Source organism: Alligator mississippiensis, chromosome 1, assembly GCF_030867095.1.
Source record: "Alligator mississippiensis isolate rAllMis1 chromosome 1, rAllMis1, whole genome shotgun sequence".
Lineage (NCBI taxonomy): Eukaryota > Metazoa > Chordata > Crocodylia > Alligatoridae > Alligator > Alligator mississippiensis.
This window is the reverse complement of record NC_081824.1, coordinates 423,609,232-423,635,407: the sequence shown is the minus strand read 5'-3', so window position 1 is coordinate 423,635,407 and position 26,176 is coordinate 423,609,232. Positions and strand designations below refer to the sequence as shown.

Genomic DNA, 26,176 nt, shown 5'->3' with positions numbered 1-26,176 from the left:
TGGTGCATCACGTGTCTACTGGAGGACATTGATTTCTTTAGTATGTAATTGCAGTTGGCATTTGGCTCTTCAGGGTCTGAAGTGTCCTTTTCCCAGCAAAGTGGAGCTTAGCTCAGCTTTCACTCAAGCAGAATAGGCAATTGCTATGATTGGTGGTAGAATCAGGCCATCACACAGTGGTAATAACTTCAAGTCTGAAGGCTTGGAGTCCCCCATGAAGCAGAAGAGAAGAGTGCTTAGCTGTGCTTATACAAAGGGACTGTGTTTGAGAAGCATTTTCCTTCTCACTCTCAAATTTGAATAAAGCAGATAGAATGATTCCTACCAGAATGTAGATAATTACCAAGTTCACAGATAAATGAGTAAAGAATAAGTGGATGTTGAAAAGAAGTAGGGCTGGTTGTATCTTGCTGCCACCTACAGTGAGAACTGAGAGAAGGTCATAGATGCTTTTGCCCTTTGTATGGAAGCGTGAGAAGGCACAGGGCACATGCACAGCTCCAATGGACACTTTAGTGTGCCTCGTGTCTGTGAGATTTTTTTTTTTTTTTAAGAGACAAGCACCTACAGTAGGAACCAAAAACTACACACAAAGAACTTACATTTGTACTTATCTACCAGTTCTGAAAGAGAAGTGGCAAAGAACAAATTCTTGCCTAACAGAAAGTACCAACTATATAGTATGGCTTCTCAAAACTAAATACTTGTTCCCAAACTAAGAAAAGAATTTAGGAAGTTATGAAAAAGATTACCACATCATAGCAATATTTATACCAATACACATACAATGTGGACTTTGCTATCCCACTAAAATAAACACTGAAGGGTAATTATATTCCTAATGAAAATGGGTATCTCCCTTGCTGTTAGACCTTACCGTCTCTTTGCGCCTTTTTGTACAAGGAGTACTGGTAGGAGAAGAGCCAGCACTGAGAGCCTCTTCAATATCTAAATTCAATTGTTCCAGCTTCTTCATCAGACATGACATAGAGTCTGACCACTCAGATCCTGTTTCTGGTTGGGTCTAAAAGAAAGCCAAATACAGAAATTCTTAAAATATTAAAAGCTGTTCAAGATTTGTAATTTTTTTTTTGTGTCTACTGATGGTCAACCCTGCCTACCCCCTTATGACCTCCTTCATTTAGAAAGCTTCAACTATTATCTCTACCCCACTGATATGTATGCACATGCTTTTCCCTGACTAAGCACAAGCCAACCACTCCTTGATATCGAAATCTATCTTTAACGTTTCATCTTGCATCAAGCACTACCAGCTCAAGCTAAGTAGGCTCATAAACAAGCTCTTTATTTTTTCCTTCCTAAGCTCTTTTGATTTTCATCTTTCTTGATTTGCGTGAAAATAAAATTGATATTTCTCTTTCTCCACTAAGCTCATAACACTGGGGGTCACCCTACAATCCTTACTTTCTTTTTCACTGTACAGGTATGCCATCATCAGGGTTTACTGCTTTTTCCTATGTATCGGTTTGAAATCTGCCTGAATGATCAAAACACTTAACTTCCTACTCATTTTCTGTCTTGTTTGCCATCCCTTTCACTTTTTACATATTAAAACAACTTGTATAGTCAACTCTTTTGTTATTTCTTTGTTATTAAGGAGAGCCCTTGCATGGAGTTCCATTTTTACCTTCAAACTACTTTTTTTTTCAGTCATCTCACTTTGATGGAGTATGAATATGTTGACATATACATCATTTCATTTAGTTGATTTTAACAGTCTGTGCACACCGATACTAATAATCCACTGCAACTCTAGAACACTGTCCTACCAAACCTCTTAAGGTGTTTTACAAACATGAAAGAGTTAAGCCTTGCAACACCTAGGTGAGCTAGGCAAGTCTCTCTTTGATAAATCCTTGTGTTGAATCATGTCCTCTTTTGGAGCCAGAAATTGGGACACAGAGAAGATAAGGCCAGATTATAATACATCTTATAGATGTAAAAGTGAACTCAGGCACCCAAAAGCTATTCTACTCCACCTTGCTGAGACCCTGAAAGTCTGCTGCTGCTTTTCAGAGATTTGATTTTAAAGGTAAGAATTAAGGGTATGTTACAAAAGTAGATACATTAATGAATCTTCAGGGATTTGAACACTGTAGAACACAATCATACTTAGGTGCTAAGTCCACTTTAAATGTTCCAGATAGAATAGGGTCTGGCCCAGGGTGACTTGATGGTCACACAATACAGGGCCCATCTACACATGAAATTTGTGTGATACAATAAACTCCAGTCTATATTGCACCAGAGTTTATTGCTCCTGGGCACAGAGTCTTCATGTGTGCCTGGGACCACAGCATCTTCAGCTGGGTTGGAGCAGCCCTGGCTGGCAGAACGCTGGGGGAGGTCAGCCTGCCAGCCTGGGGCTGCTCTATCCTGGCTCAGTGTGCTGCGGAGGGGCTGGTTGAGACATGAGGGTGCTCCAGTATGGGACCAGCCAGTAGGTAGCTCATGCACTGAAACACTCTCATGCCCCAGACAGCCCCATTAGCTTCTATGCATCTGTCACTGCACACTAAAGAATTTTGCCATAGGATAGTACTTGTGTTTACAAGTGCTAACCTGCAGTAAAGTTGATTAGTTTCCTGTGGCCTAACAGGGCTGCACATGTAGTCAGAGACTTTATTGCAGAGCTAATTAGGCAGCTCTGCAGTAAGCGTCTCATGTAGATGTGCCCACAGTGTGGCAGAGCCAGAAAAAGTATTGAGAGGAATGCTTATTTAACACCAATATTATGCCTCTCTAACTGGCTTGCCCTTGAAGGAGTTTCTCTCAATTACACCTGAGTGAGAGAAGAGTTATGTCTTAACCAGAAAATCATGCTTTGTTGCTTAGAAAGATAGTTTAGGCTCTATTTGTATTTACTTACTTATTTAGTACCATATTTACTTGAATACAAGACAAGGCTTCCTCCCCCTCACCTCCATCAGCCTGGGGGAAAAAGCCCCTCAACTTCATAGATTTCATAGACATTAGGACTGGAAGGGACCTCGGAAGATCATCGAGTCCAGCCCCCTGCCCAAAGGACAGGAAGTCAGCCGGCTTCATAGGATCCCAGCAAGATGAGCATCTAGTTTGCTCTTGAAGGTGTTCAATGTAGGCGCTTGAACCACCTCCGGTGGCAGGCTGTTCCAGACCTTGGGGGCTCGGACAGTAAAGAAATTCTTCCTTATGTCCAGCCTGAAACGGTCTTGTAGTAGTTTATGACCATTCGACCTAGTCGTCATCCCTTGGGGAGCTCTGGTGAACAAACGTTCCCCCAGATACTGGTGGTCACCCCTGATAAACTTATAGGTGGCCATCAGATCACCCCTAAGCCTGCGCTTTTCCAGGCTAAAGAGCCCCAGGGCTCTCAGCCTGTCATCGTAGGGTCTGCTTCCCTGACCTCTGATCATGCGCGTGGCTCTTCTCTGGACTCTCTCAAGCTCCTCCACATCCTTTTTGAATTGTGGAGCCCAAAACTGGACGCAGTACTCCAGCTGTGGCCTCACTAAGGCCGAGTACAAGGGGAGAATGACGTCCCGGGATTTGCTTGAGAAGCATCTATGGATGCAAGCCAGCGTTTTGGTCGCTTTATTAGCCGCAGCATTGCACTGCAGGCTCATGTTCATCTTGTGGTCAATGATGACCCCCAAGTCTCTTTCTTCCACAGTGCTAGCCAACATAGCAGTGCCAAGCCTATAAGGATGCTGCAGGTTTTTCTTCCCAAGGTGGAGAACCTTGCATTTATCAGCGTTGAACACCATCAGATTCTCGTCCGCCCACTTGCTGAGCCTGTCCAGGTCAGCCTGGATCACCCGCCTGTCTTCTGGTGTGGATGCTTTTCCCCAAAGTTTGGTGTCATCCAGTCCGCTTCTGACTCCAGTGTACACATCATTAATGAAGATGTTGAACAGTATGGGTCGAAGGACAGAGCCTTGGGGGACCCCACTGGTCACAGGACACCACGATGAGTGACTTCTATCAATTACTACCCTCTGGGTCCAACCACGGAGCCAATTTTCCAGCCAGTGGATCGTGGAGGACCCAAGGCGACAATTGTCCAGTTTCTCTAAGAGGTGATCATGGGAAACCAGATTGAAGGCTTTTTTGAAGTCAAGATAGATGACATCAATCTCTTCTCCCTTGTCCAGGTGATAGGTCACCTGGTCGTAGAAGGAAATGAGATAGAACTCATCGATAGACATAGAATGTCTATTCTCATTCTAACATAGAATGTGGTCAAGCAAGACCTACCCGCAAAAAACCTGTGCTGGCTATCCCTTAAGATGTTGGCATCGGCCAGTCCATTAAGGATGGCCTCTTTAATAAACTTTTCTAAGATCTTCCCCGGGATAGAAGTCAGGCTAATGGGCCTATAGTTAGCTGGATCCACTTTCCTCCCTTTCTTGAAGATAGGCACCACATTGGTGGCCTTCTTCCAGTCTTCGGGCACTACACCAGAGCGCCAAGAGTTTTCAAAGATCCGTGCTAGAGGCTGGGCTATGATGCTTGCCAGCTCCTTGAGTACCCTGGGGTGAAGATTGTCAGGGCCGGCTGACTTGAAGGTATCCAACTTCTCAAGATGTTCCTTCATGAAGTCAGCATCAATGGAAGGCAGGGGATCACACTCACCTGGACTTCCCCGTCCCGTAGCGGGCATGGGCGTCCCATGGGACTGATGAAAGACCGACACAAAGTACCTATTTAATAGGTTGGCTTTTTCCTGGGCGTCAGTTGTCAGTTGCCTCATCTGGTTCAGCAGGGGTCCAGCGTTGCCCCTGCTTTTCCTCCGGCTCCCCACATATCTGAAAAAGGACTTTTTATTGTCCTTGATGCTCAAAGCTAGTTGGAATTCAGTTGCAGCCTTGGCTTTCCTGGTCTGCTCCCTACAGGACTGGACCAGTGCAGAATAATCCTCCTTGGAGGTGACTCCCATCCTCCACCCTTTGTAGGCCTTTCTTTTTAGCCTCAGGAGGTCTGCTAGATCCCTGGAGAGCCAGGGGGGCTGCTGTGCCCTCTTGCTGCCTTTCCTCCGAGATGGAATAGACTTAGTTTGTGCATTGAGGATCACTCCCTTAAGGAGCAACCACTCTTCTTGAACTCCCCTTTCCCTGTGGTCATGGTCCCTTAGGGCCTCACTGACAAGCCTCCTGAGCTTGTCAAAGTCGGTTTTCCTGAAGTCAAGGACTTCCGTGTTGCTGACCGACTTGCCAGCTTTTCGGCAGATGGTGAAGGTGATCAGCTCGTGGTTGCTGTCACCCAGCTTCCCATCGACCACTAGGTCGCCGACTAGGTCATCCCCAGTAGCCAGTACCAGGTCGAGCAACGCTTTGCCTTTCATTGGCCCATAGACTTCTTGAGTCAGGTAGAGGTCATCCACGCATGAGAAGAAGCTTTGCGACCGCTCAGATTTAGCTGAACGATCCTCCCACGAGATGTCCGGGTAATTGAAGTCACCCATGACAACCATGGTCCTGGAGCATGCTGTCTCAGCCAGTTCCCGGGCAAACTCCTGGTCAAGCTCAGGACTTTGGGTGGGAGGTCTGTAGTAGACTCCCACCTTTGTGTCCCCTGTGCCGTGTTCCCCATGGATTTTAACCCAGAGGGTCTCCAGCTGTCCACCCTGGCTGCCAATATTGGCTTGCAGGGATGTGTAGCTTTCCTTAACATAGAGAGCTACACCCCCGCCCCTTTTCTCTACACGATCCCTCCTGTACAGGGTATAGCCATCTATACCCGTGGTCCAGTCATGGGTGGAGTCCCACCAGGTCTCCGTTATCCCTATGACATCATAATTATTTGCAATGAGCAGAAGGATGAGTTCCTCCTGCTTATTCCCCAAGCTCCTGGCATTTATGTACAGGCAAGCAAGTGCCCCTTAGGGGGCTCCTTCCTTGCCCACAGATTTTACCAGGGCAGGGGCAGGGGTGGGCTCCCTTAAGTGCCTTGAACTGCTGGCTTTGCAAGGAATGCTCAGCGGGCCAGCAGTGGCGGTAGTCCCCCCGTCCCCCAGCGGGCTTAGTTTAAAGCCCGGTGGAGCAGGTCAGCCAGTCTGGCTGAGAAGAGCCTCCTCCCTAGGGGAGAGAGGTGGAGGCCATCTCTTCCCAGCAGCTCACTGCCTCTCTCGCCAAAGAGTGGGCTGTGGTCATGAAAGCCAAAGCCTTCCCGACGACACCAGCGCCGCAGTCTTTGGTTGACCACGTGGATCCTCCTCTCCCTCCTCGGCCCATAGCCTGAGACTGGGAAGATCGATGAGAACACCACCTGTGCCCCCAGACCCTTTAGCCCCGCTCCCAAATCCCTGTAGCGCCTCATGACCTGGCTGGGAGCGCTCCGAGCTGTGTCACTGGTGCCCACATGAATTAGGAGCATGGGATAGTGGTCTGTGGGTTTGAGGAGCTCTGGGATCCTCTCCGCAATGTCCCGGATGCGGGCCCCCGGGAAGCAGCAAACTTCCCGGGCTAAGGGGTCGGAGCGGCAGATTGCCCCCTCAGATCCCCCCCCGAGGGGAGAGAGTCTCCCACAACAAACACCTTACTTTGTCTTGGGGAGAGCAGGGGTGGGAGCTGCAGTTGGGTCCATGTTGCCTGTGGGAGCTGGCAACTCAGCAGGGTCAGCTGGAGCGGCAAGAGGTGCATACCTGTTGCTCAGCTCCGGCAGGGCAGAGGCCTTGGTGCGGTGGGCCTTAGGGCCCTTGACCACCGTGGTCCATGCCCCTGGCTGGCCAGAGCAGGAGGTCCCGGAGTCCTGCTTTGGCCTGTAGGGAGACTGTGGTCTACCCTCCGCCTCCTGGGGGAGAAGGGCCTGGCAGTAGGAGTCTATCTCCTGTTCTCAGTCCCTGATGGCACGCAGTCTCTGGACTGTGGCCTGGAGCTCCTCCAGTTGGCGCGCCACAGACCCCAAAAGGGAGCAGACCCCACAAGGGGAGGTCACCATGCTCCCAGGCCCCAGAGCCTGAAAAAGGGGCAGGCCGAGAGCCAGGGGCTCCGTCTGCGTGGAGCCTGGAACCAGGGGCTCTGTCTGGGTGGCAGTCTCTGAGGTGCCAGAGGGGGGGGCCGCGGAGCCCGAGGGGACCCTCGGGGTGCGGCGCATGCCCATCCGTGGCATGCCTCTGGGAGGCTGGCTACGGCTGGGACTGTCTACCCTAGGGGGTGCTCAGGCAGGGTCCTGGGCCCTCCTGCACGAACTCCGCGCTAACTCACACGCTGGCAGAGAAGCGTGCCTGTTTGCACAGCCTGTTCGCACGGCTCCCTGGGGGGCTGGGCGAAGTAGGGGCCTGGGCGGGGCTAGACCCGGCCCGGCTCCACTCAGCCGCCTCCTCCCACACACACACTAAGGGGTTAGCCCCCTCTCTCCACGGGCCCTGCTTACCTCCGGCTGTGCTGGGGGTCAGTGGGGGGCTCCACGGCTGCTGGAGGGTCTCTGGCAGGCTTCGGGGGAGCGGGGGCGCAGAGGGCTTTCACCCGCGCATCTCTCGCCACTCCCACATCTAACTGGGGCTTTTTCCCTGTCGGCGGGCCCTTTTAAACTGCACGCATGCGCAGTGGGCCTGCCGTCGAGGAAGCTGCTCTTAGGCAAAAGGGGGCCCTGCCCGGGATTTGGGGGACCCTGCCCTACTGGAGGGGGACAGGTGAGTACCCCCCCCACCTCTCTCTCTCCCTGGGGGGCTGGGCCAAGTAGGGGCCTGGGCGGGGCTAGACCCGGCCCGGCTCCACTCAGCCGCCTCCTCCCACACACACACTAAGGGGTTAGCCCCCTCTCTCCACGGGCCCTGCTTACCTCCGGCTGTGCTGGGGGTCAGCGGGGGGCTCCGCGGCTGCTGGAGGGTCTCTGGGGGGCTTCCAGGGAGCGGGGGCGCAGCGGGCTTTCACCCGCACGTCTCTCGCCGCTCCCACGTCTAACTGATGTTGGCATCAGTTATGATCGTAAGTTCTACGTCTAACATAGAACTTACGATCACATACAAAGAAACCTCATAAAATATATTGTCTATTATTAAACTGCTGCCAAAAGCCACATGTATTCAGCAATGGAAACCAACCATGAAGTTGATTAAATGCAGCCAACACTGAGCATGGCTATAAAACACTTGGTCCATATTGGGCACATGTCCTGATAGAATGTTTGCCCAATACCACAAGGATAGATTAGTGTAGTCCATCTAAATAAGATATGTGCAGTCCCTCTTAGCCCTGCCTCTTTTTTTCCAAGTCGTGGTGAGCCACTACACTGCATACATGTTCACTTCTTCTTCACATCCACAGTTGAGCTGATATTCCTAATGAAGATTTTCTGGAATACCTATAAATTAACTAAATGTTACATTTAAGAATAAGGGTTATTGTCTATGGAGCTTTGTGGAGACTATATTTGCTAGAAGACAAGCATTGTAATATTAAATTACGAGTCCAAACAAAATGATTATTTACATCCTATGAAAAAAATATTTTTTTCCTGGACTTCTAAATTTTCTCTCTCCTTTAAAAGACAGTGAGAAATAAAACCATGTTTGAAATCCATTGCCTTAAACGAGAAAGATTTCCAAATATTTCTGATGATGACTCTCAAATGATGCAACAATAGCTATGTCTTAACTAAATGTAGCATTTCCAAAATACTGACTTCATTTAGTACATATCATGGGTGTCAAACTTACCCCCTCCCTCCCCAGGCCAGATTTGGATTGTGGGGCTTTTAGCAGGATAGGCTTGGACATGGTGGCCAGGCAGGCAGCAGTGGCAGCAGAGTGAGCAGCTGTGGAGGAGATTAGTACAGCTGTCACTTATCTCCTTTCATGGGCACATGTGCCCCAAAGGGCTCCATGCCCCATATTTCCATGGCAGATTCCACCCCAGCTTCCCAGTACTTTTACCAGTCACACAGAGCACATGACATGACACCACAACCAACAAGTCTGACACATCTGATATATACAAATGCACCAAAGATCCATTATTTCCATTAATAATTTCATCGTTTTTCTTTTTCTAAGAGATCACATATGCAAACCACTTCACCTTTCATCTAATATGAAACACATCATAGGGATGACAGAAATATCTAGTCAAGGATTTGAAAAATAGGAGCTAAAGTGTTCTCCAAAATCAAGTTTTTTTCCATTAAGTTCAGTCTTTTCTAGTTCAATAAGACTCTAAATTGTGTCCATTAAATTAAGAGGAAGAGGGGAAAATGGGTTTTCATTATCCTATCAGATAAAGCTAAATGGGTCTAGTTAATAAAATGACATTCACTAATTGGAAATTTGGCACAAAAGCTACATTTGGAACAAATGTTGATAGCCTATATTTAAGGGTTGCCTCAAATTACTGCTTAACTGCAAAAACTTGATGGTACTAAACTTTAAAAACATAGAGCTTGCACAGTAGTATTTTAAACAGAGAATACTTTGTATCAAACCCAATTATAAAGGACAATATTCACTTCTCAATGTTTAATCTTTATGACTAGCTTGGGTGTTAGGGATCTCTATGAACAGACGTAGGATAGAATAATCCTCAGTTTTGGAGAAGCAGTGTAGCTTAGGAGCAGCTGCTACTCAAGCTTCTGGCTTGTAGTAACTTGCGTACATTTTGTGCAGCCCTCTGCAGGGGAAAAGGGTCTGTGGGTCTGCTATGGCAGAGCAAACATATGGCCCCATCCAATACACGCTCCTGCAGAGGCACTTAAAACCTCTTTCATTTGAAACATTTTTGCAGCTGTGCCTGGGACCATCTACACACCTGTCAATGGAATTAATGCAGAGGTTTAGAGAGGGCAATGCATACAAGAACATCCCTTTTGTATTGTGGAACCTAGAAGCATAGAGCCTCCTACCATGCCTATGCATGTTTAGGGATAGATTAGGAACACAATAATGAAGAGGAGGACCAGGGCACTCATTGCTGAACAGAGCTTCCAGTCTTCCTGCTCTATAAAAGGAGTTCATAGGAAGGCTAGGCATCCACTAGGCAGGAACACACATGCTGACCTTGAAGACAGATTTCTTTGCCTGATAGATCTCTCTGGCATAAACTGAAATATTGTGGTTGGACATTATGGAATAAATCTACTACTAACTATGGAAAGAACAGCTTAAGTGCCACAAGGAAAAATCAACAAAATAAATAACCACACTCAAGAACAAAAAATAAGTCTTAATCTTCTGAGAGTAGACTAGCCATGTTTTATCACAATTCAGAAAGTGTGACTTTCTGAAATAGGTTCCATATGAAGAATTAGCAAGACTTTAGCAGGCTTCCTGAGAGATAGTCAATGTCCACCTCCTACCTCCCCTACTCTCTTTTCCCCTCCCTTCTGCCTTTGATTCGATTTTATTTCTCCTTCTTATACACCACTTTGTGCACCTCCTTTCACAGCATCTGATGAAGTAAGCTTCAGCCTGCAAAAGCTTGTGCTATATACACAGACTTTGGTTAGTCTACAAGATGTAAATCTGCCCTGCCTTCTGCTTGACTTTAGACTAACAGGGCTAACTATGTCTCTGTATATTCAGTGATCAGTCAAACATAAAATTTGGTTAATCTGTTTTTTCCTAATAGCAGTCAAGGCTGGTTTTCATTTTTTGGATGTCAAATACATTGCCTTTATTAAACACGAACATCTGGGGCTATATCTTGTATTCACTTAGACAGATGAACTCCATCAGAGTCAACATGGAAGTATGGGTATAAATGATAGTACAAACATTTGTCACAATCTAGAAAATTATTTGTTATCTTCAGAATAAGGAGAAGTGAATACATTCCAGACATTCAATATGATTCTTTTGTCCCTCTGGGACGGAAAGGTTTCTGCACCCTTTCAGCTTCTTTATTAATTTTATTCAGCAAAAATAAATCTGTGATAAAAGCAATGTTTACCTGAAAGGTTCACATCAAAAGTCATGAAAGATGCCAATATTTCTAAACTAAAACTACAGGAATGTGGCAGAAATGTACAAACTCTTACAAAACCCACTGAAGATACAGACAGAGGAGCAGCTCCCTATTGTAACTCATGGCACTTCATAGGAAGCACCGTAAGTTACAATGATCACCTGGACTGAACAGAAGTTTGCTGTTGGGTCCTGGGGGTTGGTGAATCCAGCTGCTGTTTAGAGCGACTGTGAGACTGCAGCCACTCTCCCTTACCAACACCCCAAGGAACGCCCCTCCCACTTCCAGCCTCTGTGCTGTTTTCAGAATGGGGAGAGGTAAAGGGAGCAGAGGGAGCTCATTCTGGGGGTTCCTCAGCCAGTGCTGGGGTGGGGGGTGAGTGGATTGGAGTCCCCCACTTCAGTGCAAAATCTTTCCGCACAAAGCTAACCCCCAAACACAGGGCAATCGGGCACTTTTTTTTTTGGCGCCAAATCTTTCCATTCAAAGACCCACAGGGCTCCCCACATGTTTTGACATGAAATTTGTGTGTGCTTACCAGGCCAGCACCAGACTGTCTGTTTTTTAACACCAGAATGAGGCAGGTGGGAGGGGGGAGGGGGGTTGTCTAGTCTCTTGAGTGCCTATACATTTATGGAGCTGACTGACTGACTGGGGTGTGTACGCTGTAGACTTTTGAGGTGGATGAGAGATGGCAACGCACCAGAGGCACAGGGACTCAACCCTGTGGGATGCTTGCTCCTGGGTGGCACAGCACCTTTTCCGTAAGAAAGCAGCCTGCTGCTTGCTGCTCATGTCAGGTGCAGTATTGCCTTCCAGTGCAGGATGAGGCAGTTTTTTGCAACACTTGAAAGAAGACAACCTGACTTATTTTACAACCAAACAAGATGCTTATGCATAGGTGAGAACAAACATTTGTCTGTGCCCTGAGGGAGGACGGCTTGCATTGTTTACTTTATCTTTCGTGTAAATGGGGTTTAATTGCCATGAATGAAGTTGCTAGGTATCCAACAGCATCCTGTAGTAGCAGGGCAATTTTTGAGGTGGGGGGAGGGCTACGCCTATTTCAGGGCTGGAATGACTGCATGGTGGTTTTATAATACAGATTCTTATACTCTTAACGTCTTCCTCCCTCCTACTTCTAGCTCCCGAATACTATGCTTTATACTATGCTACAACTGTCAGGCACACCAGGCAGAAGAGAAGAACACAAGCCTGGGAAAGTTGCCTGACACCACTTCCACCTCCAGAAAAAAGGATGTCAGTGTCGCTGCCAGGTGCCTATTCAATACTCTTAATACCTTTTAGACTCCAAAAAAGCCTATGGGAATTCACCATTAGCCTCTGTCTGCCTTGCTGTAGACAAATCCTCATATTGTGTGAATACACAAGCAACTAAGCTTGCATTTTAAATAATCCCTTCATAATTTAAAAATTAATATTTGTTTCATAAATTAATACAGTATTTACAATTAATATCTTTTTTGTCCCTTTTTTGTCCTCCTTCCAGCCTTCCCCCTGGTCTGCAGTGCAGCGTGCAAAATTTAAAAATGCTAAAAACTTAAAAATGGCCAAGCTATTCCAAGCAGCTACTTACTGAAATATGCTTCATTAGCTCAATTCAGGGATCATGTATGTAATGCTCCTTTTTCTTTGTTTGTCTTTTCATGTAGCTCAGGTAATTATCACAAGCAATTATGCTTTCCCCATGGCTGGTGGCTTCCCCTCAGCACTCCTGGTTGGTGCTGACCTGCATCCTTCCCGTCACTCGTCCTATAGTGCAGCTTCTTTAAGAACGCCCATTCTAGCCTGTTCCCTGGGTGCCTTCCCCATGGCTGGAGGCTCCCTCTCAGCACACCTGGGTGGTGCTGGCCAGTGTGCCCTCTCCTCTCACTACTGCTACAGTGCAGTTTTTCCAACAACTTGGAACACAACTTGCATAGACCCTCTAAGCCTCCTAACCACTTGACTACCAGGTATTTATTTATTCTAATACATACACTTACACAAACATACAACCCTACATGTTATTATCATTATTTTAAAAAGGTCCCCTACACAGATTGTCACTCTAGGCCCATACCTGACTTGGCTCTATTCCACCAGGAAGGTCAACTTGTGGGCTACATGTGCTACCTCCCTCTGTCTTCCCTATGCTTCACCACTTGTAGACCCACGGCATCCCAGTTTGTGCACACTCTCTCTCTCTCTCTCTCAGCTGAAATGTCTAGCCTGTTCCCCCAGGTGGTTTCCCCATGACAGGGGGCTCTTTCTCAGCAGTCCTGGTTGGTGTTGGCCTATGTGCCCTCTCTTCTCTCTACTTGCTACAGTGCAGTTTTTCTAACAACTTCCACCCTTCACCACTTAGGCCAACGGCATCCCAGCTTGCACGCGCACACACACACTTTCTTGCACTGCAAGAAAGGCTTTCCTCAGGTCTGAAGCCTGGTAAATTTCTGCCAGGAAAGGCCCTTACTTCCTCTTCCTCCAGCTGCAGACACACACACACAGCAACCTGCTTTGTGCAGGTGAAAAACACGTGCTAAAAATGCTCAGTTCTTTCACTGTAGAGAGCTGCTTTCTTTTTTTTTTCTTTTTTGCAGGGTGTGTGTGTGTGGGTGGGGGGTGGCGTAAAATCTAAAAAAAGGGTTTCCCTAAAAATCAAGACCAAGATTACATGCAGGTTTGAACAGTGTTGGTTGAAAGTAAACTTTGTGATATAATGTTATGCTTTTCACAAAATATGAAGTTTTTCAGCCAGTTTTTCACTACCAAGGACATTCCAGCTTCTCCACTCCAATATAACCAAGCATCCACACACCCACCCACCCACACTCAGCCAATCCCATTGATGTAGGAGTTCAAGCTGGGCAGCTTGTTCTGACTCAACTTCTCCAGATCATAGTTTATTAACATTCCTGGGGGAGATCTCTCTCCCTGCCTCTTGCCTCCTGGGGCTCTGTCTGGGGCATATAATTATAGTATAACAGCTTTGTGATATAATTTCACTCTTTTCACAAATAAAGTTTTTCAGCCAGTTTCACCACTTGCATACCAACAGCTGTTTCCCCCATGGCTGGGGGCTCTCTCTTAGCATGCCTGGTTGGTGCTGGCCTACATGCCCTCCCCTCCCTGGACAGGCCCTCCTAGCCTCTTCCCCCTGCTGTTTCCCCCATGTATGTAAAAAACATAATTGTCAATGCTTGGACTTGTATGAATGTAATGCAAAAAATGTAAATGTAAAAATGCAACTCCTGGTTTATCTAAAGCCTCAATGGAAACGGTACTACATAAATTTGTATGTAAAACAGAAAGAATCCTGTGTCTTCTCTCATTTGTATTGTGTCAAACTGTAAAGAATTTTTGCAGTGGTTGTTACTGAGGATCATCAAGATTCCTTGGTTACCAGGGATCCCCTTGCCCAGGACAGCTGCCCCCAAAGCATTGTCTGGGGGCCACAATCAGCCTACTTCAACTCCCCCTCCCCTCTGTGATCAACACAAATAGCCAGCATGACCTAACACCCCTACCAAGGTGAAGAAAGAAAAAACTGCCAAGGCGCAATGAATTCACCCCCTCCCCCACCAATCACCACATACACAGTGGCCAGAATCAAGAGGCTGCACTGCAGGGGTAGGGGGTGGTGGTTACCATGCTACTGTAGAATCAATTAGGCTATTTGCATGTGAATCCTGTTACAGTTTGCAGTCATGTCCCCAAACCGGTTTTAGACCTGCTTGTCTTCTCAAGTTGCCTGCCACCACAAACCCATCCCCCCTGCCACCCACCCAATGCCACACCCTCCCATCCATCCCGCATCCCACACAGAGACCTCCCTGAGACCCCGTTATGAACCCATTATACAAGACAACTTTTATAAGATGGCCTTTATTCAATGAGAAATTAATATGAAATGAAACATTCATGATAAAAAGGACCAATTCACACAATTACAGAGCCCATTCCCCCCTGCAGAGTGGTACCTGTGTGCTGCCAAACTATTTCTGATCATAGCATCCATCCCGCTATTTGCCTGTATCTCTAGCCCCCCATGCTCACCTGCTTCTCTGCTAGTGAAGGTTGCGGCTTATGTCAATTCTCTTAACTGATCTCTCCAAGCGTCACTGAGAAGACTTTGCCCCTGGTTTCACAGATATTGTGTAGGACACATGCTGCCACTACATAAGTGGTAATGTTATTAGCATCAACTTCTAGCCTATAGCTGAGTGATCGCCAGTGGGCTTTCAAGCACCCAAATGCACACTCTGTGCTCATGCAGCACTTGCTCATCCGCTTGTTGAACAGCAATTTCTGTGGGTCACGCACTTGCCCCGGACCCAGCTTCATGAGTCAGGGCAGTAGTATCACAGGGGGCATTGAAACACCCCCGAATGACAACCTCCTCCAGTCCTGGGGCGTATTGGCCCTTGTCCATCATCTCAGGCAGTGGTGAGTTTCGAACACACCAGCATCATGTGAGCTTCTTACCCTTCCTGTGTAAATCTGCCTCTGTGGTCCACAACAGCTTGCAGAATCACAGAAGGAAAGCCCTTTCTGCTTATGAATGAATGGTTGTCCTGGGACCGATTTAAGATGGGAATGTGCGTGGTGTCAAGTGCTCCCATGCACCTCGCGGAGGTTACTTAGGCATGTGAATTTGTTTGCTGCTAGGTCCTTTAGCAGTTGGCAAGCCTCACTTATGGGCCCTCCCAGCACTGAGAGAGCCATGCCGAACTGATTTGCAACATGGTGCAGGCTTGTTGGAGTGGCCAGTTTCATGATGGCCGTGGCAACGTTTCTCTGGGCTGATGGGCTTCTGCACGACAATCCTCTGACAATGGATGTGTGGGTTCAGCAAGCCAACAATGTGGAAGAACATCTCTTTGCTCCTTCAGAATTTTTCCAGCCACTGGTCATCATTCCACGTTGACATGACTGTTCTTTCCCACCAGTCCAAGCTGCTTTCATGTCCCCATGTCTCATGAGGCTTGCCCTGAATGTATGGCCAGGAAGCAGCTATAGTCTTTGTAACCAACAGAAAGTATGGCTGCCAACGCAAGAGCAGCTTCCCCACTTTAAAATAACAGCATCCTCTTCACGGCAAATCTGCAAAGTTGGCTCTTCATGAGTTTTAAAATACCAGACTGGCAGTACATCAAGTTGCTGAATCCCATCAGTAAAACCATATGTCTGCGATGTGAATGTTTGACAGCTTTCAAGATTAACCTCTGCTTTCTCCTTAATCCCTCAGGATTTGAGGAAGACATTGTCTTTAGCAAGATTTTGGCCTGTGGAGTGACCTCTGTCTTAAATATCTGCAAAAAGTCACTCTCCTAGATTAGCACGAAACCACTCCTGTCATTTACATGTCAATAGCTACTGAAACCATGTGCTCCCTGCAACTGAAGGTTGCCTGTATTTCTTGAAAAGAGCTGAGATGTTACCACATACCAAAAATGGTAGCCTGTGTGCTTGAACACTCTTGAACAAACCATACACGAGAGAGCTCTTCTAGACCACCACCCCCATTCCCCCGCCCCCTACTGTAAGAGTGAGCTCTGATCACCTTCACGGAAAATGCTCCAAAACGATTTGTTTTGGTCTCCATATCTAAAGGAAATGAGTGTCATTGAGTCATTTGAACAGTTTCATGTTTCTCACCTGAAGTGATCACCCATGATTTTCAAGAATTTCCAGCACAATAGTAGTGTAAGTATGCTTCTGAATGCCATGAGCTTGACTATCAAAAGTGAAGAATTGCCTCAAATGTCTGGAGATTGGACAAGTTACATTTCTTTTATGCCTCTCTTGATAAAAGGTTTACACGTCCCAAAACAGCTCCTAACAGCAGGCGGGCGCAGGCTGTAGTGTGTATAATCTGCTCTGCTTTAGTTTTGTTGGCCATGGAGGGGAGCAAGAAAAGTCAAATTTTGGAAGATGTGATAGATCCTTCGCAAGGACAGGGACCAAACTGGACTTATGTAGAAGTTGAGGGAGTTTTGTGACAACTGGGAAGCTGCAGGAATAAACCTCTTTAAGTCTCTATTTCTGAACAATTAGAGCAACTTGGCATCAAACGTGACTGGGAACATTGTTGCAGTAAGGTGAAGGCCTTAAAGTGTGACTTCCATCAAGTAAAGGACAATAATTCTCGGTCCAGTGCCTCACATAGAATGATTCCATAGTATGACAAGATGTCTATCATCCTTAAAAGAGATGCTTCAGAGGCTTGCATGACTGAGTTTGGGACAAGAGGTATGCATCACAAGGAATCAAAAACTCGCTGGCACCAAAATGCTTGTCCAGCCACAGCTAGTTTGTAAGTTCCATGCAATTAGCCTCCTCCTCAAGAATAGAATCAGTCACAGACCAATGACTTTGCTTGGGACTGCTCAAGGGACCTCTTTGGCTTGCAGCCAGAAATGAGCTCCTTCTCTACTATAGTGAACCCACGCATTTTGGTACCAGACATCGAAGAGGCTCAACAGATGCTCAAAAGAAATAACTCTCCTGTTCATGATGAGGAAGGGAACTCCGACTCAACCATCATTGTGTTGCAGGACTCGTCAAGTTCCAAAGGGAGTACTGTGTCAGGGAGGCAGCGGCAGAGCCTGAGATGGAGACGCCATTATCCTCGTGAAGGGTGACTTGTAAGTAACAGTACTGGTATTAGTAGTGTTCTGGATTTTCAGTTATATAGAGTTTACACTCATATAAATTCAAGGGGGGGGGCAGAGGGAGAACACAGTGCCGCTCCCTGTGGCAGACACTGCACCCTGGCACTTTGCATGTGCCTGTGGAGCTGGATCGGGGTGGGGACATAGAGCCTGGGCTTTCACCCCCGGTGGGGCTGCTGCAGCAGGGGCTGGCTGCCACAGCCACCTGTGGAGGTAGCAGATCTTTGGTGTAAGGCAGGTGCATGGCTGGGGAGGGGAGCATGGCTCTTGCTTCAATGCTCACCCCAAGAAGCAGTGTGCATGCTGTGGTGCTGGGACAAATATTTTTGGGATACAGCCTTAAGAAGATGGCTGGGTGAGAGACAGTAGGCTGTCAGTTGTAATTCCTGAAGTGGCAGTCCTGTTAAAATACTTTAAGAATGACTCACTATTCCTTACAAATGTTCTGGAACTGATGAGAGCTTTCTTTTTGTCTGTAAACAGGAGCTCCTACATCTTCATTTTCAAGTGCAGCTGCTAACAATCAATGTAATTATCAAAAAAAAAATCAAGCTAAGGAAAGTATTCTTCATCTACTGACAGATGCATCTGAAAGCATGGCTACGTCCAGTGCAGAAATAACATCTGAATTGAAAGATGTCTTCAGTGTGTTAAAGCGTAGTGAGCAAGCCAATTTGGAGGTTATGAAATGCACTAGTAATGCCATGGTACAATGTTTTAAGGAATTAAATCAGAAAGTTGATCTCATTTTGAGGGGAGGAATCAGAGGTTCAGAGAGGAGTTTGTAACAGTTTCACAAATGCCAATGAACTGGGAGCAGCATTGAGAGTAGCCCACCCAAAAAAACTCTCCAATCTCTTGCAAAGGAGAGCCGTGCCTCATGTAGCCACAAGAGGAGAGCCCCAAGGCACTTCAGGGATGATGAGGAGGAGGAAGGGGATGCTAATGTGACCCAGGAAGGGTGTAGGAGGGGGGCATCTTGTGGGGGAGCAGGTTCTCATGACTAGAGTTTTCTATGACACTCCCCCCCGGGATTAGTGTGCTTCTCCCTCCCTAATGTACTGCTAAACCCAGTACTCACAAAGCAGATTGCACTTCAATGTACCGGGGCAGTGTGGGATCTGTGTGACCCAGGTTAGGTTCACAATCTCTCTCTCTCTTTTCTTTCTACGTACTTTAGGAATTTTTTCAAAATCTCTGATAAAAATACATGACACTTTTCAAAGTCCCTTTGCAATACTTTATTTTGATTTTCCATACAAGAGACTGGGTGAAAATCTTTTGTGATGCTGGGTGGGGTGATACAGAGAGGCACCCAATAATATGAATCCCAAAGCTGTTGACAGCCAGCTTGGGGCCAGCATGACCAAGGCTAGTGTCTTGTGGCTGAGGGCACTTATCAAGTAGATCACCAGCCATTAGGCCTTTACAAAGGCATTAGGGGAAACACCCTAGATAATGTAAAATAAATGACGTATATGGCACAGCAGGAAGACAGACAGCTGCAAAATGCCTTTGCGCTGCCCAATGTGCCAACCTCCTCATCAGCAAGGATCCTGGTTTTCCAATTTAGAAAAAAATCAATCAATCAATCAAAAATAAATAATCGCAAGTTCTTTGACAAAAACCCCCAAAATCTGTGATAAAAATTAAAGGCTCCCCAAGGCCCTACTAGTGCCCCTTTCTCCGCCCACAACAGCCCCCTAACCCACATATGCAGGTACAGATACTTGTTGGGCGGGGGCAGGGTGTGTGTAAGTGTGTGTGGGGGATGAGGCGAAAGAAAGGGGTTGCGGGGGCAGATCAAGAATAGGAGGGCGGAGGAGTGAACCTCTGTGCCTGCTCCCAAGAAGGGCAGGGGGGTTGCAAGGGCAGCGGTGTCGCTCTACAGGCCACACATGCGCTGCCTGGCTAGGGGATCCCCTCCCCCTTGCATGCAGCGGCCAGCAGCCGCCACCACACCACTGCCCTTGCCCCCCCAGCCCTGCTCTAGGCAAGCAGTGTGGAGCGTGGCAACTGCCACAGCTGCCCCGGCAGCAGCTGTCCCACACTGCACTTCTGTGATTAAAGTATCTGTTTGTTAATATTTAAGTTAACTTAGATTATTAACATTTTTTTAATACAATATTGCCTTGTGTGTGCTTGCTGGAACTGCGGAAAATGTAAAGAGGGGTGGAAGTGGAGCACAAAAATAGTGTGGGGGGGGGCGACGAAATTAAATAGCAATGGCAGAGGCTGGCCAGCCAGTGGGGGGCTAAGGGGAAAAAAAAAGTTTGGGATCTGAGTAGAAGCACTGTTGGGGGGAACATGGGGGCACCCCCAACTCTGGGTAGGAACAAGCAGGGGGGAAAAAAAAGTTTGGGGTCCAGGTGGAAAGAGGCTGATAAGGACAGCCAAAAGAGAGGTGCAGGCAAAAATGCAGAACGTTTTTTGGAAATTTCATTAATCTAAAGTAAGAAATAAAATAAATCAGTAAAAATTTGCAAGATTAGCACCTGGCATCCGGTTGAATCAGTGCAGGAGAAATCAGATGAACTTCCATGGATTTACAAGTGAACCCAAGTGGCACTTGTGGAGGCTCAGGTGGCTGCAGCCATTCCTGGCCCCGCCTAGGTCTTGTACCCTCTTTGGGCTCAGGTGGCCATAGCTATGCCTGGCTCCCCTCTACCCAGTGTTGTGGCAGCTAGGGGTTAACCAGAGTGGTAACTGGCCTAGCATTTCCTGGGGACTCCCATGCCACTAGAAGCCCGAGGCCACCCATCCCTGGCAGGGTGCAGTTTTAGGTCATGCCCAGGACCAAGAGCCTCCTAGCCATCCCCATAAGCTCTTGCCCTTACCTCCTGGTTGTTCCTGCTGTAGCTCAGCTAGGCGATGTTTCTGCCTTCACTACCAGCAGCAAACTGCTGTATTTATATAGGCAGCCATTGTTTTAAAATGGCTGCCACAATCAAGCACAATATCCTGGGTTTGGCATATATACATACATACAATCCTTTTAAATAGTGTTTATTGAGTGACTTAATGCAGTGCTGCTTTTCTGCTATTGATTTAATGATACCATCTTGGAATAACTGTTCAGACAAGCTTTGAAGTATCCCAGGATAAACTGATAGTGCATCTTATCCAGCAAACTTTTTCAGGATTTATCCTGGGACAGAGAGCATGAATAACTGTATGATTGTACTTTGTCCTAGGATAGAACAGTTTATGCCAGTATAAATGTAACATCTGTTTGCAGCTTCACCTGGTTACATTTTTTAAATACAGATCCTTCACGGGTAGTAACTAGTACCTAATAAAGTCACCAGTACCAATTAAACTAGATGTCTAGTTTCATATCAGAGAAACAGTTAAGGTAAATTTCCTTATGGTTAAGGTAACAACATTTCTGTTCTCCATATCAACATACCCTTTAATATGATCAACAATATTTTTAGACTACAAACTATAAATATAAGAAAGATATATGTATAAGAAAGATAAAGCTCACCAAATTTGTCTGGTTCTCAAGTTCAAGAAAATTGGCAAAGCCCACCTGAAAATACCTAGACACAAAAATTTCAGCGATGTGTTGACTATAAACCTTTTCTAGTGCTTTTTTGACATGGTATTTCCAAGAGCTCTACAAACTTCAAATCATGTTTGTTCATTAGATTTCATAAGCTACTGATGCTTTTAGTATTTGGAAATACTAGATAATCATATTTTAGGAACTATGAAGGTCAGAAATTGGGACATCAGACTACTCTGTCAACATTTTATGAACATTTGGGCTTAATCTGGTAACACAGCATATAGTATTGACCATATGATAAAAAGTGATAAAGACAGGTTTGCCCAATACTGCACAACATGATGACAAAACAGTTGGGTAACCAGAGGGGATCCTGGTTTTCTGTTTAAAACCACAAATTCTCCAATTAAACCCCCCCCCCCCCAAATCCACGTTTTTCCATGATTCAAATGAAACACCACTAATATAGCAGTTGAACACAATGCTTTATTGACATATTTACCAGTTTAAAGCAGTGTGGAAGCCTGCCAGTGCCTCAATCACTATAATAAAATAAATTCTAAATACCTATAAAATGTTGGTGTTTGATTTTGGGTTTTTTATCATGGAAAAATCACCATGGCTCACCAGGACATGGGCCCAGCTGCACCTGTCACCACCACTACTTTGTGGTGCTGAGCAGCCCTGATATGCCAGTGCCCTGCCTATGCCAGTGCCCCTCACTCCTGACGTACAGCCCTGGGCCCTACCAGGGCCCCTCACTCTTGACCCACAGGCCTCCGCTCTCCCCAGGTCTGTCAGGGGGCCCCGTAGCTCTGGCAGCTTGGAGCTAGGGACCAACTTTCACTTAGATCTCCCAAAATGTACATAAAATTGATTTGGATACGGTTGGCTCCAAATAGAGTGGGTATTAAAAAATCATGTATACAAGCATTTCTGCAATAATCCATGATTCCCATCCCCCAGCAAGTTAAAAAAAAAGTAATCTGAAAATACTTTTAATTTTAACTTGCTTTAAAAGAAAGGCTTTCTGCGTGGAGAAAAACGTAATCTATCACTAATGAAACACCTCCCTAAATACATGAAGCTTTGTTTTTCTTCACTCTCCTGCCACTGGATGCATGCTTGTCTTGGTATGCTCTGTTCCCAGAAATCCTAGATTCTCTAAATCAGTTTCTTTTCTAGTGGTATCACAGAAGACCATATGATCCTGATTAAGTTCTTTCAGTGTTTGTGGTCTCAGGTTAAGATAAGTTGATTTTAAAGACTTATTAGATTGTGTTTCACTCCATTTTCCCCTAATTGCGTTACTACAGAGCAGAGTTCAGGCTATTTGGGGAGCTTGTGTTTTTCTGTAATCCAAAATCTTTCATTTTCTTTTGAGTGTAACCCTAATTCTTAATTTCCTGGGATATACTTGCTTTGGGGATAATTACAACTTTCTCGTTTCATATCCTGGGAGGCTTTGTTTTTGTTTTTTATGAATTTCATACATGAGCAATAACAAGGAACAAAATGAATGCTGCCATGTGTTACAGAGATTTGAAAATATGTAGTGCTATCCTTAAATTATTTCTTTCGTTTGAACTTTTAGAGACAAATGCACATCACAGCAGCACGAAGCACTCAGAGCACACTGGCCTTTTAAGCTGGGTTTGTAGCTGTTTTGTGTCTCCCAAGCAGAGCACCTAAAACAGGGCTGTACAATTGGTGGCCTGCAGACCACATGCCCCCTGCAAGGGGCTAAACTGAGCCTCTCAGGCTCCTATCTGGCCACTGCTTCCCCCACTGTTCCAGCTGCAGAACCCAGAGGAAGGGTTGGTGCAGTGTGGCACAGCCCAGAATGCTGAGGGAACCTGATGCCCAGGATGCCTGAGGCATGGTGCAACAGAAAAGGCCATGGCCAGCAAACTGAGCATGAGGCAGCATGCTCAGATGTAAGGTGCAGCTGGGGGAGGGAAGGGCTGGGCATGTGGTGCAGCAAAGGGGACAACCAAATACACAAGGACATGTGTAGTGTAGTGGGGGGGGGGGGGGCCAGGGGCCATACTGAGACATGTGGTCCAGTAGGGGTGGGGGCAGCAGGGCACATAGTGCAGCAGGGGGGATGTGTGGTGCAGTGTGGGGGGCATGCTGTGTGTGGCTCTGGGGGTCCATGGCCCCTAGTGCTGCAGCCTGTGGGATGTGCAGTCATCAGTCACTTAGAAGTTGGATACCTCTGACTTGCAGCATACTAGCAAATCTACGTCTTAATTTGTAATGGGCTCATTGGTTGTAAAAGTAGCATTATGAATGCTGACACTATGTGAAAGGAGGCAAAGTAGAAATTCAGTCTCGCAGTCCCATATCACTTTACAGGGCTTCTGCATCAGTTTCAAAGGAGTGTTGACCTGACGCTACACAGAAGACAGACAGTAGTACAGTGAGGAATCTTTTAAATATTAAAATTCAGCTTTCAAGAGCAACAGTCGTTAGAGCAGTCAATCTACCAAGAAGAATTCCATCAACAATTGGTTGTTTTTTAAGGCACTATTTTGGCGAAGAACTTTTCATTTTGAAAAAGGCATTATTTGGCAGGTGTCTGTAGTTTTCTTTAATGGAAAACTGAAAGGCGGTTCAAATGACTTTTTAAAATTATTCTTCCTCAGTTAACATTGCCTACAGCAAAACATCTCCACCTTCTAACAAATGATTATGTCAGGCAACACTGAATTTCACAAACAGACTGTCTGACAAGGCTGCACTGCTGACACATGCTACAGAACTGGCAGCCACACAACCAGACAAGCTGTCTTAATTGACATCTGCTCCTATTTCAGCATATGAATTATCCTCTTGGGTTGTCCCATCTTCAGCTGTTTCAGAACTGATGCCAATTCATCATTTATCTATTCCACTACTACTCTCACCTTCAAACAACTGAACAGTCTGTTTCTCACATCCCATTGACACCTACTCTATAACAGCATTCAAACTTCTGAGTCTGAGCCCATTTACATTTGTCTCAGCACCAACTTCAAAGAACATTTGATTGTTCTTGAACATCTAAACTTGCAAGTCTCAATACCCAGATGCTTTAAAGCAGACGCAAGCCCTAGAATAAGTTTATGCTCTATCAAAAATTACTGAGTTAAGAGAAATGGTAACTCTACCACCATAGGAGATGCATGGGGGGCACATGCCCCCCCCCCCCCCCGGTGAGATTGGCCCTCTGTGGCTGGGGTGTGAGGAGTGCCTGAGAACTTAGTTTTGCTGGTGGTGCTTCTGGGGTCAACCCCCTGGTCAGCTACCGGCTGCTGGTGCCCCGCCCAGAGTCAGGAGACACCAGTCGCCCATGTCTACCACCTTTAGAAGGGTATTATCCTGTAAGAACTTTTGGACAACAGGAATGTCCATACATGCAAGGGTTCACAAAGGGATATTAGTAACAAATGCCTAGATGTTGATGCTACAGCTGGGGATGGCTTTTCCTGAGGAGATTCAAATTCATACCACCCAGCTCTGCAAAATGTCTTAACCACCAGGAGGGTATGTGGATGTGTTCATGGAGGCACTCTTCCTTTATACTTTGAAAGCTGTTGTACTGTGCAGAGAACTAATTAGCCTGACAAAGAGAGCAAGAATGAGCATAAGTTTCTAGCCTAGTGATTACAGCACTCACCAGGGAAGGACAAAACTAAGGACAGCTCATGCATTTTATCTAATTCCTGTTTGATGTAAAATGCATGAACAGACCTGTGAGCACGGACTAAAATCTAGGTTTTCCTCCTCCTAGCAGCATGTCCTAACCACTAATTTCCAAACTCATGCTTAGTCTTGTGCTCCTTTTCTCCCCTTTAGCCCAATATATCTTCACTTCTTTTCTAAAGTGACGTAACTTCAACATGAGGATGTGCATCCCTTTCCAGCACAGTCTACAGCCTGATGGAAATCTCCTAGGATGTTGGAGTTGTTGGTTTGAATCCCCTTTGGCAGGAGAGGAAACCCAGGTCACCCAGATTATGGCTAAATGCTCTGACCACAAGTGATTATGGATAAAAAGTAGAGTATCAACACTTCTTATGTTTAAAAAAAATGGGAAACTATCTTTGCACTATGTGTGGAACTCCATTCTGTAGCTGTGCATATGTGGTCTCAGACTTTTAGCAGACTGAGCCCTCAAGTGAACTGGACAAAGGACTGATGTAGGAGACAGATCCCAGGTTGCTCTGGTTTGCATGGGCGACTGGTGCCACCTGAGTCAGGGGGGGCACATGCCTCCCCAGCAGCCAGTCAATGGGGGGGTGAGGGGTCCTCCAGGGCTGATCGCACCGCCCCCCCGCTACAGCTGATCTCGTCGACTGGGAAGCTCAAGTGGTGCTTGGCACTCCTGGTGGCCCCACTCCCCAGCCAGCGCTTGCAGGGGGCACACCAGTGCCCCCACCTGCCCCCCCTGCTCATTACCTAAGCAGGAAGCGCTGCCTGTTAAGGAGTGCACCTGCACTCTCAGGGGGTGCATCTGTACCCCTGTGCACCCCCTATGTGTCACCACTGCTGGTTTGTAAAGTATCAGGCACTTCTGGGCATGCACAGAAGCAAAACTTTAAGATGCCTGGAACCTGAAGGTCAAACAGTAAGGGAGCTATAGTGATTAGACAATACCTGATCTGAATGTTCTGGATCACAGTTTTGGAGTCAGGCAGTATTTAAGTGCCTAAATTCCACTTTAGGTGAATAAATCGTTTTATGTATACTGTATAACCCTCCCACCGTCCCCACACCGGGCATTTTTTTTTGTGGGGGGGTGTTTAATGTGGGCAAGATGGCCCCTGTGTTTTGGGCATGGCAAGTTGGTGTGTGTCTATGTGGGAACAAAAATTGCCACACCACTATCCCTCTGAGAGCACCGATGGGCCCCTTGCATCCCCAAAGGACCTGCACTCTCAAGCAGCTTCCCCCAGCGCAGCACAACCGACTATGCAGTGTAGTTAGTACCGTTAAATACTGCATTTGTTGGTTTTTCCTGTTTTCTGTATTAAACCTGTATTTTTATTTACACTGCTTGAGAGGAAGGTTTTTTTGTTTATGTGGGACACCCTAGTAATTAA

The 26,176-nt window shown here is 46.5% G+C and overlaps 1 protein-coding gene across 4 annotated transcripts in view; it reads right to left on the bottom strand.

The window, feature by feature from the left end:
• Nucleotides 1–26,176, bottom strand: part of STARD13 (StAR related lipid transfer domain containing 13) — a 514,731-nt gene that overhangs the window by 377,293 nt on the left and 111,262 nt on the right. For 3 of the 4 annotated variants that reach the window (XR_009456449.1, XM_019498243.2, XM_059716971.1), the window contains exon 3: nt 878–1,024. The exons of the other annotated variant lie outside the window; for it this stretch is intronic. Coding sequence is in view for 2 of the 3 variants with exons in the window: in XM_019498243.2 (XP_019353788.1) it covers nt 878–1,024 (147 nt within the window). In the remaining variant the exon portion in view is untranslated. The remainder of the gene's footprint in view (nt 1–877; nt 1,025–26,176) is intronic. 4 annotated transcript variants of the gene reach the window in all.